Consider the following 15,691-nt stretch of genomic DNA (forward strand, 5'->3'; position numbering starts at 1 on the left):
TATTAATGTTTCAACTTCAATTAAAATTTCCAATCAGTAAATTGGCAACACTGCATGTAACTAGTTCACAAAACTGGGGGGCGGGGAAGGTGTGGGGGAAATTCAGGGGGGCTGTTGGGAAATCCCTGGTGTAACACAACCCAAATACACAAAACACAAAGTCTCCTCCCACCCTGCTTTAGGTGGAAGGATTTTGCAGCACGCCTTTCCCTGAGGCCGTTAAAATCTCCCAGACAAGGAGGCAGCTCCCCTCCCCGAGGATTAATTGAAAGACAAGCGCTCTCTTCCCCAGGCAGGCTTTTGCGGGGTGTGTTTCCAGTGAGTAAACTCCAATCTCGCTCCGTTTGTTTTCCAACCTCCCTTATTCAAATTGTTCCTCCCCCCTCTCCGCACCATGTGCCGCTCATCAGTAACTGAGAGGCAAAACCGAGGACTGGGCCTGGAAACAACCTTCCCGTTGCGCGTGAGAGGGACCCCACCACTGCCCGGGGAATTCAATCAAAGCGTGTGTCTGTGCGTGTTTGCGGGGGGGGGGGGTGTGAACAGCTCTGCGCTTCCAACACCTCCCGTGCCGCAGCCCCAGGGCCGGTCACACCACGCCCACGCGGGGATTTATTGCCCTAGGGGACTGGGGCCCGCTACGTGCCCTGCGTCCCCTCGCGGCGCCAGCAGCTCCCCGCGTCGGCAGGGAGCCAGCAGCGCCCAAGTTATTAATGAAGGGGCCGGGCGGCGGGGCGGGTGAGGAGCGGCGGCGGCAGCAGCTGCTGCTGGAGGGGCAGGTCAGGGCTGCGGAGGCTGCGCGACGGGAGACGCTCGCCTCGCCGCCTTCCACCTGCGGCCATTTGCCTAGGGCGGGCTCCGGCGCAGGGCGAGGGACACCCGAGCAGCCGCCGCCGCCGGGACAGCGCTTGGGTCGCGCTCTGCACGGGGCGCGTCCATGAACAGCAGCGCCGGCTCCGGAGGCGAGATGGAGGGTAAAGGCGACCTTGGGCAGCGCCTGAGTTCTGGCTCTTCCCTTTGGCGGGAGCAGGGCCGGCTTCTGCCTCTCCGCGGGGAGGGGGGGTCGTGGCTGGGGATCCGCTCGCTGGCCACCCCTCGCCCCTTTCAGACCCGTCCTCAGCTCGGTCGAGCTGGGGTTCCCCGGGTGGCGGGAAACCTGGGGGTTGGGCTGCCTCCGGGGAAGGGGTGTAGCTGCTGGGGGCGGGCTTTTGCCACGCGTCCCCTCTGCACCGGGGAAGGCTTCTTGGGCTGGGGGGGACTTGCCCCCGTTCTCAGCACAGTGGCTTCTTTAGCCTGCCCTGAGTGCGAGGGTTGCCAAGGGCCAGGGCTCAAGCAATTTTTTTGCATTCATAACTGATGCGGCAAGCGCAGGGGTGCTGGGGCGATGCAGTGCTAAGGCTACAGGTGCCGGGGCTCAGGGTGACACCTAACTGTGGAGAGTTGCTGGGGGGGGATAATTGAAAGTTTCTCCGGGGGCATGCGACCGCCCCACTTGTTGTCTCTGTCTCCACTCCCTGAAACTTAATATATAGGTAGACAACAGACACTAACAACTATCACCTCCTGTTCTCTGGCTGCCCAGCCCCTGGCAGAGCTTGCGGGCATCACTCCCTGATGGAACTAGCCTCAGTCAATTAGCAAGTGTTCAAAACAAGACAAACAAAAGGGGCAACACAGCTGGGATGCACAGTCCTTCCTGTGCCAGCAGGGTGGGCATAGGCAGCGACTGCATGGGTGCTCTGGGGCTGGAGCACCCACAGGGAAAAATTAGTGGGTGCTCCGCACCCACTGGCAGCGAAGCTCCCCCCCCACCTCCTCCCTTCAGTGTGCCACATTCCTGCTCCTCTCCCTCCCAGCACTTCTGCCCACTGCCTTGGCGGCGCTCCAGGAGGGAGGGGGAAGGACAGGGACACCATGCACTCAAGGGAGGACGTGGGGCTGGGACTTGAGGAAAGGGGTGGAATTGGGACAGGGTGGAGGCGGAGCAGGGATAGGAAGAGGCAGGGAGGGAGTGGAGACTTGGGGGAAGGGGTGGAGTGGGGGTGGGGCTGGGGCTGGGGGGGGGTCGAGCACCCACTGGCGGGAGCAGAAGTTGGCACCTATGAGGGTGGGTGGCACCATGGTGTGATGGAGCTCAGGGTTTGAGCGTCTCGGTTAGCAAGACACTTTTTATTGGAGGGGGGAATATGATGCCCCCACAACACTTTCTTGATAGGCACATTGGAGGCTGCAGGGTCCTTGTCTCCCTTTTCCCACTCTTTCTCCTCCCCCCCCCCTCCAGCCTGCTCCCTGGGGCTCTCTGGCTGGATGGGGTTCCAGCGGAGCTACCTGGTGCTAAGCACTATGTAGCAGGCCCTCTTCCCGATCTAGAAGATGCTCCCCTGACTCACCTCAGTGGATGGTCTGCAAAGCAGGCAGCGGGAAGCACTGGGACTCCAGCAGCAGGGAAGGAGAAGCAGCACCAAGTAGCAGCGGGGAGCTCAGCCCACAGCCAGCTGCCCTGCTGCTTCCTCCCTCCCTCCCTGTGCTGTACAGACACATGGTGAGTGCTGCCACCAGGGGGAGCCACTACCTCCTCACTGCTGGGTGTCCCAGAAATCGGGTGGGGGGAGGGGAAAGGAGGGAGGGGGAAAGAGAGACAGACAGACATACATGTGACCCTGTGTGTTCCACACCACACATTGCCTCTGATTTAATCTTTAATTAAAGATTGTCACGTGATGAAACCTCCACGAATATGTCCACCAAAATTGGCAACTCTACTGAGTGCACCTTTCCCTGCCTACCTACACTGAAATATCATCTGCCTTTGGAGCTGGGGGGCAGTGCCTGGAATGAAGGCATCTTTGGGATGTCACGGGTGGCGGTTGGGGGGAAGCTGGGAGCGTTCTGAGGAATTTCCTTGTGATAATGGTGTGAAAGGTGGTTTGCTGTTCTCCTTGATGTATTCCTCCTATAGAAGGAACTTTCACATCAATTTATGGAGCCCATCAAAATGAATGGGTGTTGGATATAAATAACCTCCCTTTATAAAAGTGCTCCAGTAATCTATGAAAAACCCTTTAAAATGTTAGTGTTTTGAACAAGCACTATAGAATATTGTAATTCAGTATTTTTGTTAAAATAAGTGCTCTTTAAAGAATAATACTTAGCCCCTCCAACCACCCCTTGCTCTGGACATAAGTATGCGCAGAAACATAATGATGCTCTTTGAAGCAAGTATCTTAGGAAAAGAAAAATAAACCTATTTTATAAATGCATTAGTTATTACACCTGAAAGTTATTACAGTAGTACACTGAGCTATATTAAAAGGAAGAAAGCTGTTAAATGAACAGGTAATGGACAAAAAAAGCTTAAAACATAAGTTCATAGAAGTTAGGAATGAGAGACCTATTTTTCATATAATTTTGGTACCTTTAATGAGGTTTGACAGGATAACTCTCAAGAGCATATACTTTGGTGCATTTATACATTTAGCTTACTGCTATACCATTAACTTGCAAAAATTTAGAAATGTGCAACTTACTGGTTTCTTGAGTGGAAAAAACTATTCATCCTCATCCTCTCCTTTCCCCAGTGCTGAGGTTGGATAGGGCCAAGGTTATGAGCAGAGTCCATCAACATCTGTTTTGAACCACCATTTGAGCCTGATTGTTCTGAAAATCAGGTGCTGCCTGGATGGTTTTGAATACCATGTTATACCACTGTCTCATTGACGCCTAGCAACATGGCCAAACCATTGTAGTTGCTGCCTTTTGATGATTGTAATCATGTTCTGTACTTTCAGTCTTCTATAGATGGCTAGAATGCCTAAGGGCAGGTCTTCGCTACCTGCTGGATCAGCGGGTAGTGATCGATCTATTGGGGATCGATTTATCGCGTCTCATCTAGACACGATAAATCGATCCCTGAATGCGCTCCCCATCAACTCCGGAACTCCAGCAAGCAAGAGGCGGAAGCGAAGTTGACAGAGGAGCGGCAGTGGTTGACTTGCCGCTGTCCTCACGGCCAGGTAAGTCGACCTAAGATACGCCGACTTCAGCTACGCTATTCACGTAGCAGAAGTTGTGCATCTTAGGTGGACCCCTCCCCAGTGTAGACCAGGGCTAAGAAATGCTATGTCACATCTATGATATAGTGCAGACACCTCATTTCAAATGTTTATAGCTTTTGCTCCAGATGCTTTTGTCAGTACTCATGTTTCACAACCATTAAGTAATGTGGGTACAATGACCATTGTGTATAATCTGGTTTTATCTGTCGTAGACACTGATTTAAGGTTTGAAACTTTTTTAATAAGGCACATGAACGTTCTGCTGACAGTAGCTATCTGCTTGTTCTTGTCAACTTCATAGCGATTGTCCCATGTTATGATGGAACCCATGTAGCAGAAGCTATCTACTTGTTTGATGTCTACAACATTAATGACTAGGCTAGTCTGTTTCTTGGGTTTTTTTTTTTTTTTTACATTACCATTAGTTTGGTCTTTTGTTCATTCATTTTTAATCCCCATTGGCCCTGATTCTATTCTATTCTGTTCTATTCAATAAGCTATGTTTGCAAGAAATCAGATAGTGTAGAATAAAGTTGTTGTACACAAGTATGTTTATACTTCATTAAAAAATAATGGGGGAAACTGTTGCTAGTCTGGAAATTTAAAAAAAGGTACTTCCCATAAACGCAAGAAGAATATTCTAGATCAGTGCAATTTTTTCCATACCATGACCCTGTTACAACAGAAAAAAGGTTTTGGAGCCCCCTTCCTTCCAGTCATAAAGTAAGGGTTGCTGAGACCCCTGAAACCTGGTTGCAACCCACAGGTTGAGAGTTTGTGTCCTAGATTCTTCCCACCTCCCAGGATCTCAACTTTTTTACATTGTTTTGGGGTTTAAATCTTGAGCATTTTATTTGTGGGGGAAAAATTGTAAATCAGCAAAAATAACAATAAAATATACTTTTAAATGAAAGCTCTGGATTCTTATTATTTAAGAACCATGATTTTTTTTTTTGTTTAGATTCCCATAAGTCAAACGAATGTCATAAAGCTACATGACATTTCTGGTATGTTGTGAAATATGCCGTAGTGTACACTGTAATTCCAGACATCCTACTGTGTGAGAGATACCCACATGGGACTGAGCATCCTTGAAAATTACTGATCTCAAACAAATTTTTAATTTTCTCTACCGACACAAAACTCAAAAAAAACTTTTAGTGACCACTAATTTAAGTGTCAGACTCACTCAAATGCACAGCTAGCGGGCCTTGTGCTCCCTTCTGCTGTGCAATGGTGTTTGGTGTTTATAAAAATTTAAATAAGGGGCTCCCTCTAAAATGATGGGCCTAGTCAACCGTGCACATGACATTCCTTGTGTAAGATACTTCTGTGCTCTCTCCCCACCTCTCTCCTCAAAAAATATCTGCGACTTTCATATTTTTTCCCTATACCCAAGAATCATTCCATCTTCCATCCCTCCACCATCTTGCATAGTACTTTTTGACCAGCTATGCGTCCCTCTGCCCATTACTTCACTGAAGGTCCTCTAAGTTGTTTCTCTATCTGGCAGGTGTTCTTCACAGCAGCAGTGGTGGTGATAGGTGGGTGGCTCTGTGACTTCCACTCGTGGCTGTGGTTTGCAGGCATGTTGTCCTGCCGACTTAGGTAGTTGGGGTAGGTCAGGTGGGCAGTGCGTCCCCTCAGTGATGGGCTGGGTAGTCAGTTGGAGAATGGGTCCTCTTCAGTTCTTGAGGTGGGCAGATCTCCCCTGACTGCTGGAGGTCTCCTGTAGTATGTGTGAGTTTTGAGAGCTGATCTTTGGGCTGATGCATGGGTAGTTCTCCTCTGGCTGGTGGGAAATGGCTCCATGTTCCTTTCCAGTACCAGCTCTTAATACTCCTAGTAGGGCAAGTGCAGGCACCAGTGGGAGGAGAAGTGGGGTGCAGTGACTACAGCACTCCCACTCAGTGCAGCAGTAGTATGACTTTCATTTTGCACTACTGCCATGCTTGGCAAAGTGGAAAGAGTTGCAGGGGTGACATTGGTTCATCCCTGGTATGTATCTAGAGCTCTCGCAGCAGCTACTGCAGTCACAGCAATAGTGGGAGCTCTCAGAAAGGGCTGAAAATTTTTAACAAGCAGAGCCAACCTTAGCATTTTTTTGGACAGGCTGTGAAACAAGTTCAAATCACTTGCTGTCAGTTGTAGCCCAATTTTTCTCCATAAATTATGACCCATTATGAACAGGACCAATTTAATGCTTGTGGGGAGAATCCGCAAGATGATTCTTTGGGATACACCCCTACTTCAACTAACAAGTTGTATGTAAAAACTAAATGTTTGTGTGTACGTGCATGCTCAGGTCAATTAACTTTTGCCAGTCTATCTTGGCAAGGAACAGGCCCAGAAACTTACATATTTTTTAATAACACGAAAGCTGAGATCCTCCTTCATAGACTCAGCCTTTAGAGCCCATTTAGAAGAGTCTCATACGAACCCCTTCTAGCCCATCAAATAGAGCAGAAGAGAATCTGTGCCAAAAATCACAGGGGACAGGGAGCACAGTTTATGCAATATGCTCCCTTTTAATTCTAAACTGCTGGCTGCTCTTCTGTGTGAATAGTGCATGATTGGGGAGCTACACTGTAGCTGCTGCTGGCAGAATGGAGAGATGAGCCAGAGAGCATCTGTTTCATGCAGGATGCTTCCACCTAAAATTGTGTAATGTACAACCTAGCAAATGCAACAGAAGTTAAGGTTGCCTGCTAGCTTGACCAGAGTAAGGACTGCAGGATAAATCCCTTTCTGTGTCTTAAAATCTCATTTGACAACAGAGACATGCCATCGTATGTTAATATCAATTACTTGCAAGAAAAATCAAGATAGCGTAGAACAAAGCCGTTATACATAAGTACATGCAAACTTCATTAAAATTACAAAAAATTTTCTTGGCATTTAGAGAGTGTTTAGTAAGATAGCTTAACCTGACATTTGAGAAGTATGATAAATAATGTCTTAATTAAATAAGATACCTTGTCAATTACATAGCTAGAAATTGTCACATTATAATGCACTGGGAATCTTATTGCATGTTAACTGTTCTTATTGCTTATTTGACAATTTATATTTCATATGCCTAAATCCCTTCCTGCTTAATGTAAGCTGTCTTGTTATTTGAAGGGCATTTAGATTTCCATCAACATTTACAGTATGTTTAAACATGAAGCATGGAAAAATTGAAATACAGACTTGCATTTGTGTTCCTTTTAAATATTCAAATGTAGGACAGTAACTTTTTAACATATGTCCAAAATATACATCAAAAACATTTTTGCTTGCAACTTTGCAATAACAAAAGTTAACTTTCCAGCAACTCTTTTTGTTTGATCATTTGCAGACACGGACTGCAGAGGTTGTTGGAGGCAATTGTTTGTAAAGCATCAGAATTGGCCATTTAAGAAGAATTGGCTGGACACAGTCAAGTTGCACCAATATTTCTGTGTGTTTGTGGTTTTTTTGTCCTCTGTGCACATGGGCATCTCTTATTAGCAATAATGGGGTTTATGTGTGTACATGGAAGGAATCTTAGAGGTCTATACACAAATGCAAGGAGAAGGGAGAGTAAACGGGAAGAACTGGAAGTATTAGTACATAAGCTAAATTATGACTTAATTGGTATCCAGTCTCATGACTGGAATATTGGTATAGAGCGGTTCAGGAAGAACAGGCAAGATAAAAAGGGAGGAGACGTTGGATTATGCATCAAGAACATACACGCTTGTTCTAAGGTCCCGAAGGAAGTGAGAGGCAGACCACATGAAAGTCTCTGGGTAAAGATAAGGGGAGGGTGGGAAGTAAGGGTGACTACATGGACCACCAAATCAGGAAGAGGAGGTGGATGAGGCATTTCTGGAACAAATAGCATAAATATCCAAAACACAAGTTCTGATAATACTGGGGGACTTTAACAACTCAGACATCTGTTGGAAAAGTAATATGGCAAAACACAAAATTTCCAATACGTTTGTGGAATGTATTGGGGACAACTTTTTGTTTCATAAAGTGGAGGAAGTAACCAGGGTCACAGCCATTTTAGATTTGACTCTGACCAAGAGGGAGGAATTGGTAGTGAAGATGGAAGGCAGTTTGAGGGGATGTGATCATAAAATGATTGATTCCTTATAGTCACAGAATCTAAGGGGTCTAATTCTACTTTGAATGCACATGTATCACTGAGTTAAGTGCACGAGTGAAAAGAGGAATACACCTCTGAAAATGTAATGAGATCCAAACAAACAAGAAGTAAATATTTAAAGGCAGAGACACTTTTAGTGTCCCCAGTTTTAAAAATATGCTTATAGAAAATTCAATTTTTTTTTTTAGTAGGGAACCAGCTTATCAAACCTAGAGTAGGCACATTTGTAGCTAACTAGCTGCTTTTCAGTAAATGTTTTTGATTATTGCTAAGACTGTCAAGCGATTAAAAAAATTTATTGCGATTAATCTTGCCATTGCACTGTTAAACAATAATAGAATACAATATAATTTAAATATTTTTACATGTTTTCTACATTTTCAGATATATTGATTTCAGTTACAACACAGAATACGAAGGGTATGGTCCTCGCTTTGTTTTTATTACAAATATTTTCACTGTAAAAAACACAGAAATCGCATTTTTCAGTTCACCGAATACATGTACTGTAGTGCAATCTCTTTATCATTAAAGTTGAATTTACAGATGTAGAATTAGGTACAAAAAACCCTGCATTCAAAAGTAAAAGTGTGAAACTTTAGAGCCTACAAGTCCACTCAGTCCTATTTCTTGTTCAGCCAATTGCTTAGACAAACAAGTTTGTTTATGTTTGTCGGAGATAATGCTGCCCGCTTCTTGTTTACAGTGTAACCTGAAAGTGAGAACAGGCATTTGCATGGGACTTTTGTAGCTGGCGTTGCAAGATATTTACATGCCAGATGCGCTAAAGATACATATGTTCCTTCATGCTTCAACCACCATTTCAGAGGACATGCATCCATGTTGATGACGGGTTCTGCTTGATAACAACCAAAAGCAGTGCGGGCTGACGTATGTTCATTTTCATCATTTGAGTCAGATGCCACCAGAGTGTTGCTCTTAAGACTTCTGAAAGCATGATCCACACCTCATACCTTTCAGATTTTGGAAGGCAGTTCAGATTCTTAAACCTTGGGTTGAGTGCTGTCACTACCTTTAGAAATCTCACATTGGTACCTTGTTTGTTTTTTGTCAAATCTGTTCTTAAAATGAACATGTGCTGAGTCATCATCCGAGACTACTATAACATGAAATATATGGCAGAATGCGGGTAAAACAGAGCCAGAGACATACAATTCTCCACCAAAGAGTTCAGTCACAAATTTAATTAACACATTTTTTTAATGAGCGTCATCAGCATGGAAGCATGTCCTCTGGAATGGTGGCCGAAGCATGAAGGGACATATGAATCCTTAGTGCATCTGGCATGTAAATATCTTGGGCTACAAAAGTCCCATGCAAATAGGGTGACCAGATGTCCCGATTTTATAGGGACAGTCCCAAACTGGGGTCTTTTTCTTATATAGGGTCCTATTACCCTCCCCACCCCCATCCCAATTTTTCTCACTTGCTGTCTGGTCATCCTACATGCAAATGCCTGTTCTTATTTACAGTGTCACCAGAAAGCAAGAAGTGGGCAGCATTATCTTCTGCAAATGTAAATAAACTTGTTTGTCTTAATGATTGGCTGGACAAGAAATAGGACTGAATGGACTTGTAGGCTCTAAAGTTTTGCATTGTTTTGTTTTTGAGTGCAGTTATGTAACACAAAAATCTGAATTTGTAAGTTGCACTTTCACAATAAAGAGATTGCACTACAGTACTTGTATGAGGTGAATTGAAATACTATTTCTTTTGTTTATCATTTTTACAGTGCAAATATTTGTAATAAAAGTAATAGGATATAAAGTGAGCACTGTACACTTTATAGTCTGTTGTAATTGAAATCAATATATTTGAAAATGTAGAAAAACATGTAAAATATTTAATAAATTTCAATTGGTATTCTATTTAACACTGATTAAAATGGTAATTCATTAATTTTTTTAATCACAATTTTTGAGTTAATCATGTGAGTTAACTGCGATTAATCAACAGCCATTATTATTATTATGAAAATATTACTAAATACGGGCAAGCAACAATAAGATTTTTGTTTTTTTTAAAAATAAACTAAGGATCATGTGTTTGTGTTTTTTTTTTTTTTTTTTTGCACACCATCAAAATTACTAGGTGTTGGTAGTCCTTGCTGAGCAAAAAATTATTTATTTATTCAGGTAGCAATAACTCTATGGAGGGATCAGCTGAGTGCTGGTCTGTTAATGACTTGGCTGTCTCAGAATGTCCCTCTGCTTGCCCTTGGTTTGTGTGCGCTACTCTTTGCCTTATCTGAGGCTTTTGCCTTATACTGAGTCAGCAGTGTGCCCTTGTTGCCAAGAAGGCCAATGGCATTTTGGGATGTATAAGTAGGGGCATAGCGAGCAGATCGAGGGACGTGATCGTCCCCCTCTATTCGACATTGGTGAGGCCTCATCTGGAGTACTGTGTCCAGTTTTGGGCCCCACAGTACAAGAAGGATGTGGATAAATTGGAAAGAGTCCAGCAAAGGGCAACAAAAATGATTAGGGGTCTGGAACACATGACTTATGAGGAGAGGCTGAGGGAACTGGGATTGTTTAGTCTGCGGAAGAGAAGAATGAGGGGGGGGATTTGATAGCTAGTTTCAACTACCTGAGAGGTGGTTCCAGAGAGGATGGTTCTAGACTATTCTCAGTGGTGGAAGAGGACAGGACAAGGAGTAATGGTCTCAAGTTGCAGTGGGGGAGGTTTAGGTTGGATATTAGGAAAAACTTTTTCACTAGGAGGGTGGTGAAACACTGGAATGCGTTGCCTAGGGAGGTGGTGGAATCTCCTTCCTTAAAAGTTTTTAAGGTCAGGCTTGACAAAGCCCTGGCTGGGATGATTTAGTTGGGGATGGGTCCTGCTTTTGAGCAGGGGGTTGGACTAGATGACCTCCTGAGGTCCCTTCCAACCCTGATATTCTATGATCTCAGCAGCCCAGTCTTATGCAACATTAGGCATCCTCATAGGTGTGATTTCCCCTTTACTGAAAAATGGCAGGGTCTTATGAAGCATGGTTCTCTCCTTTGATGCTTCCTCCCCACCCCGACTATGTGAGCTGTTTTGCCAATGTGTGTCTCAATGTGTCTCCCATGTTGACCCTGTCGGTCTTCTGAAACCTCTTTTTTCTATCAAGCACTACTCAATCATACAGTATTGTTGCTGTCTTTGGTGCGAACATATGGTATTACAGAGCTTGGAAATTTGGCAAAATGAGACACAGCAGGCAACGCACATATATAACGTTCATCTAGTACAATGCAGAAGCTGACCTGAAATGACAAATTATGCAAGGGAAGTAATCAGAATGGTCAAGAAAAGCCTGCACTCATCCTGCCATGGGCAGCTGGGAAAAATGTGAAAGGTAGGTCACAAGTACAGGAGAGTTGAAAGCTGTGTACTGCCTTTACCTGTGGCTGCCTTTTCAGCTGTCTTGAACCATGTGATCTCTGTCCAGCCAGCTGGTGATTTTAGCATGCATGACACTCCTGGCTCTAGGCTACTATGACCCTGAATATCTCTCCCTTGAGGGTTGTCTGGGTCTGGCTGGGAGCCATTCATGTGCACTGTCATCATTCCTGCCTCTTGAAGTTCGGGGAGGGGTACTGCAAAAAACACACATGTATGCTAAATAACTTAAAAGCATAGCTGGCCCTATGCAGAGTAAGATCTATGGAGTCCAGCTGGGGTCCCAACCAATGATTGTGCCCTGCTTGTCAGACTAGCAGTGTTATTAATGGTGCATGGAACGTGGGGCTTCCCCTAGATGTGCCCAAAGCTTTATTTGACAAGAGTTTGGTGTAATGAGGCTGGAAGACTGAAGCTGTGAATTCTAATCCTGGCTCTGCTATGGACCTGCTTGTATGACATCCCATTTCCAAAAATAGGAACAGCTACGCTATGATTATTTATATGTAGTGGCCACAACGGAAATCTGGGCCCTACTGTGGGTTAGGTACTCTACATATACACAGAAAGAGGTGGTCCCTGCCACCAAGAGTTTACAATCTATGTAGATATTATAGGTAAAGGTAAGGTGTGTGTGTGTGTGTGTGTGTGTGTGTATATATATATATATATATATATATATATATATACACATACATACACACACAATCATCCCCATTTTACATGTGGGGTATTGAAGCAGAGAGATGAAGTCATTTGCCCAAGGTCATGCAGAAAGTCTGGTAGAGCTGATAGAACTTCCCTTTCTTAGAGGAGTTTAGGGAAGGTAATGTGACAAATGTAGTTAGCATAAGGACTAAGATCACCACCGTTAAAATGTGCTTTGTTGAAGCAGAAATTTTGTAAAATGTACAGTATGAATTTTTAAAAAAGTCAGGAAACAGTTATTTTGGCTGCAACTGTATTAATAAAAAATAACCACATAGAGAAGAAATGTGAAGTTTCCTTTTTAATTATGTACTTCTACATTTTAACTTGTGTTGATTCATGAGTGCTGTTTTACTAAATGACTGCTTCCTCAGCTGAATTTGCAAAGATTGCTGTTTAAATATTTAATGTTTTTAAATGACCAAAACAAGAATACAACACTTGCATAAAATTAAAGGCTGTCATGCATTGCTTTTAAAATCATGTAGGAAAACCTCCATTTAAAAGGACCTATGTCCAGTTTTTCTCATGATGATCTAGTGAATAGCAGAGGAGTCAGAGGGCATTTCTATAGGTGATTTGGGACCAATGGATAGGAACCGCCAATCAAATTTTAGCTATTTGAACATGTCATGGACCTGAAAATATCATATGCAGTACTTTTCTTTCTATCACATCTGATAGATATATATCTGCTTTTCTACAGAAAGGAAAGAGGACAACACTGGTTGTTCAGTATAGGGTGACCAGACAGCAAATATGAAAAATCGGGACGGGGTGGGGGGTAATAGGAGCCTATATAAGAAAAAGACCCAAAAATCAGGATTGTCCCTATAAAATTGGGACATCTGGTCACCCTAGTTCAGCATAAAATATTCATTATTAATGTGACCATTTTTAATTTAAATAAGAACCATTTTGTGTCTGATACGCTTGTTAGATCATTTGTGACTGTTAAATGTTAGAACATATAAGCAGGCTGCATCTCATTGGGGTCATGGAGTTAGGATTTCTATTTCATTCTCCACACCTGCCATTTCTCAGTTTCAAATTAAGATGAATTCCAATTTTCTTCAGCCTCTTTTCCTAATTGGAAATATTACAGCATGAATCACTCTTTCAGTTACTTGGTTGGGACATCAAAATGTCATTCTTAAATATTAACATCCACTCCTGAGCTCCGGCTACAGTGTAGAACCCTGCGACTTTGTTTTTGGTTGTTTGTTTTTATTTCATTTTTAAAATGTCCTACTTGATACTGTCATGTTTAGTAAGTACTCAGTGATCAGGGTGGTTGGGCAGAGGCATAATGCTTTGTAAGCACTCACACTCAGACTGCATCTGTTCAGGATTCTGGAAACAATGAGGGGCAGGATGTGGCTCCTGATGAGGGTGCTTCATGTCAGTCTGCCACTTTAGCTGCCTGACAACAGATTACCCAGCACAGAGGAATCTTTGTGCGGCATATGGCTGGCATAGCCATGTCCATGCCATTTCCTCCTAATCCTTCCTGTCATATAGGGCAAATCAGGTATGTCGGAGGGTAAAAAGGCTTGTTCAAAGCATAGTCCAACTTCAGTGATTCCTGTCTACTGGAACAGGGACTGTTGCAGCCAGGCACAACTTAGCATAGCCCAGAGGCTGCACTATCCTACGTCCAGGGCCAAGGTGACTTCTTGCCAACTCTGGGATTTGTATGTGTTTGGTAAAAGAGGTCTACAGCTCAGACTCTGCACTATAGGGTTCACCTTTCCACTATTACAATCCTGGGGCTGCTGTGTGCAGGGACGGTCTTTAGGTATAAGTTAGAGCATTCCAACGGCAAGCACTCTGTCCATACCTCCTTTCCTCAGGCTATGTCCCCTTCACCAGCAGCAGGGAGGAGATGTGGTATAGGAGCTACTATGCCAACTCTGCAATGCTTGAGGATTTCTTTTGCACTTGGGTGATCCACCCAGGGCACCAAAGCAGCTGTATCACACCACTCCGACCCCATAACATTGCAACTTTGAGCATTGTATGATCCATTCTAGCAAACTTTTCATCTGTCGTCTTTAGCTGTTCCTTAGTAGCAGGCCAGAGAAATGGGTTTGCTATAAAACAATATATTTTGCCGTATCACCAGACCAGCTTTATTTGAATCATGGACATTTACAAAGCAATTATTTAAAAAAAATCTATATCATGATTGAATTCCCTGGCATACATAACAATGATCATATAGGCCAACACAGATTAAGTTTTAATATTATAATGTGCAGCATAACAACAAACCAGTGTACGCTGGAGGGCGGACAGTTCAAAATTGAATTTGTCCATTTGTTTTTAATTCACTTGATGCAGAGTACTTTTAGTATTTAATACAAGAAAGAATTTTTACAATTTTGAGAGGTTGAATCCATGATTTAAAATTAAAATCTATTTAGGATGAATGCAGATGAAGTTAGTGAAATTAATTTGTTACAATTTGTAATTTACTCTTTTGGGTCAAATCCCGCTCTACTTACTCACTTAGTCATGAGACTATTTCATGAGTAATCTGAGCAGGATTTGGCACTTTATATTTAGAGACAAGCTGTGTCCCTTACAGTGCAACCTCTTACCCATCCCCCTCTTGTTCTGTGCCTCCTGTAAGTAGTAAATCTCCCCATGGCATTTTATTCTACTCAAATAAATGCTGTTAGAATGTGTCATGCACAAGGCTCCAGTTTAATTTTGCAGAGTAAGAATATAGCAGCAAAGGTTTTTCTATTTTATGCAAACACAGAATCACATATTTCACTGTTAGTAAGGCTTGTATAGTGAAAAAGATGGTATCGTTTCAACTTTAGGTGCTCAAATTTTATGCTTGCTTTTCAGGAAAATAATATTGATCATAAAAATGGAATGCTGGTTTGAAAATATTAAGGTTTTGAGGTAGAATATTGTACTTTCAGAATTATGTGCTTGATACTGCTCCCCCTGAAGCCAATGGCTAAATCCCCAGTTGCCTTGAATGGGAGCTGGATCAGGCCCTCTGTTTGTCACAGGCCATCTTGAGCAGTCAGTAATCCTTAATCTCAGATTTAGAGCACTTCCATTTGCTAATGTTTTAGTATTGCTTCTATGCTTGAGCCATTTACCTGAAATTGCACTTGCTGGTGCACTTTCTGTGTGTGCCTTCTCTCTGACTCTGCTTAGAATGCTGCTTCTAGCTTTTAAAAGGAGAGTGAGTTTGTGTGTGTATGGGGGTGGGGGGGATGTGAGAAAACCTGGATTTGTGCAGGAAACAGCCCAACTTCATTATCATGCACATTGTGTAAAGAGTTGTCACTTTGGATGGGCTATCACCAGCAGGAGAGTGAATTTGTGTGGGGGGGTGGAGGGTGAGAAAACCTGGATT

The 15,691-nt window shown here is 43.5% G+C and overlaps 1 protein-coding gene across 4 annotated transcripts in view; it reads left to right on the plus strand.

The window, feature by feature from the left end:
• Positions 1 to 216: 216 nt before the first annotated feature.
• Positions 217 to 15,691, plus strand: part of GADL1 (glutamate decarboxylase like 1) — a 244,640-nt gene continuing 229,165 nt past the window's right edge. Inside the window, exon 1 of one of the 4 annotated variants that reach the window (XM_048838655.2) lies at positions 217 to 318. Coding sequence is in view for 3 of the 4 variants with exons in the window: in XM_075125722.1 (XP_074981823.1) it covers positions 938 to 974 (37 nt within the window). In the remaining variant the exon portion in view is untranslated. Of the gene's footprint in view, positions 319 to 756; positions 975 to 15,691 lie in introns of those variants that run through there. The other 3 variants (XM_075125722.1, XM_048838656.2, XM_048838654.2) reach the window with 3 other exon arrangements.

Source organism: Caretta caretta, chromosome 2, assembly GCF_965140235.1.
Source record: "Caretta caretta isolate rCarCar2 chromosome 2, rCarCar1.hap1, whole genome shotgun sequence".
Taxonomy (NCBI): domain Eukaryota; kingdom Metazoa; phylum Chordata; order Testudines; family Cheloniidae; genus Caretta; species Caretta caretta.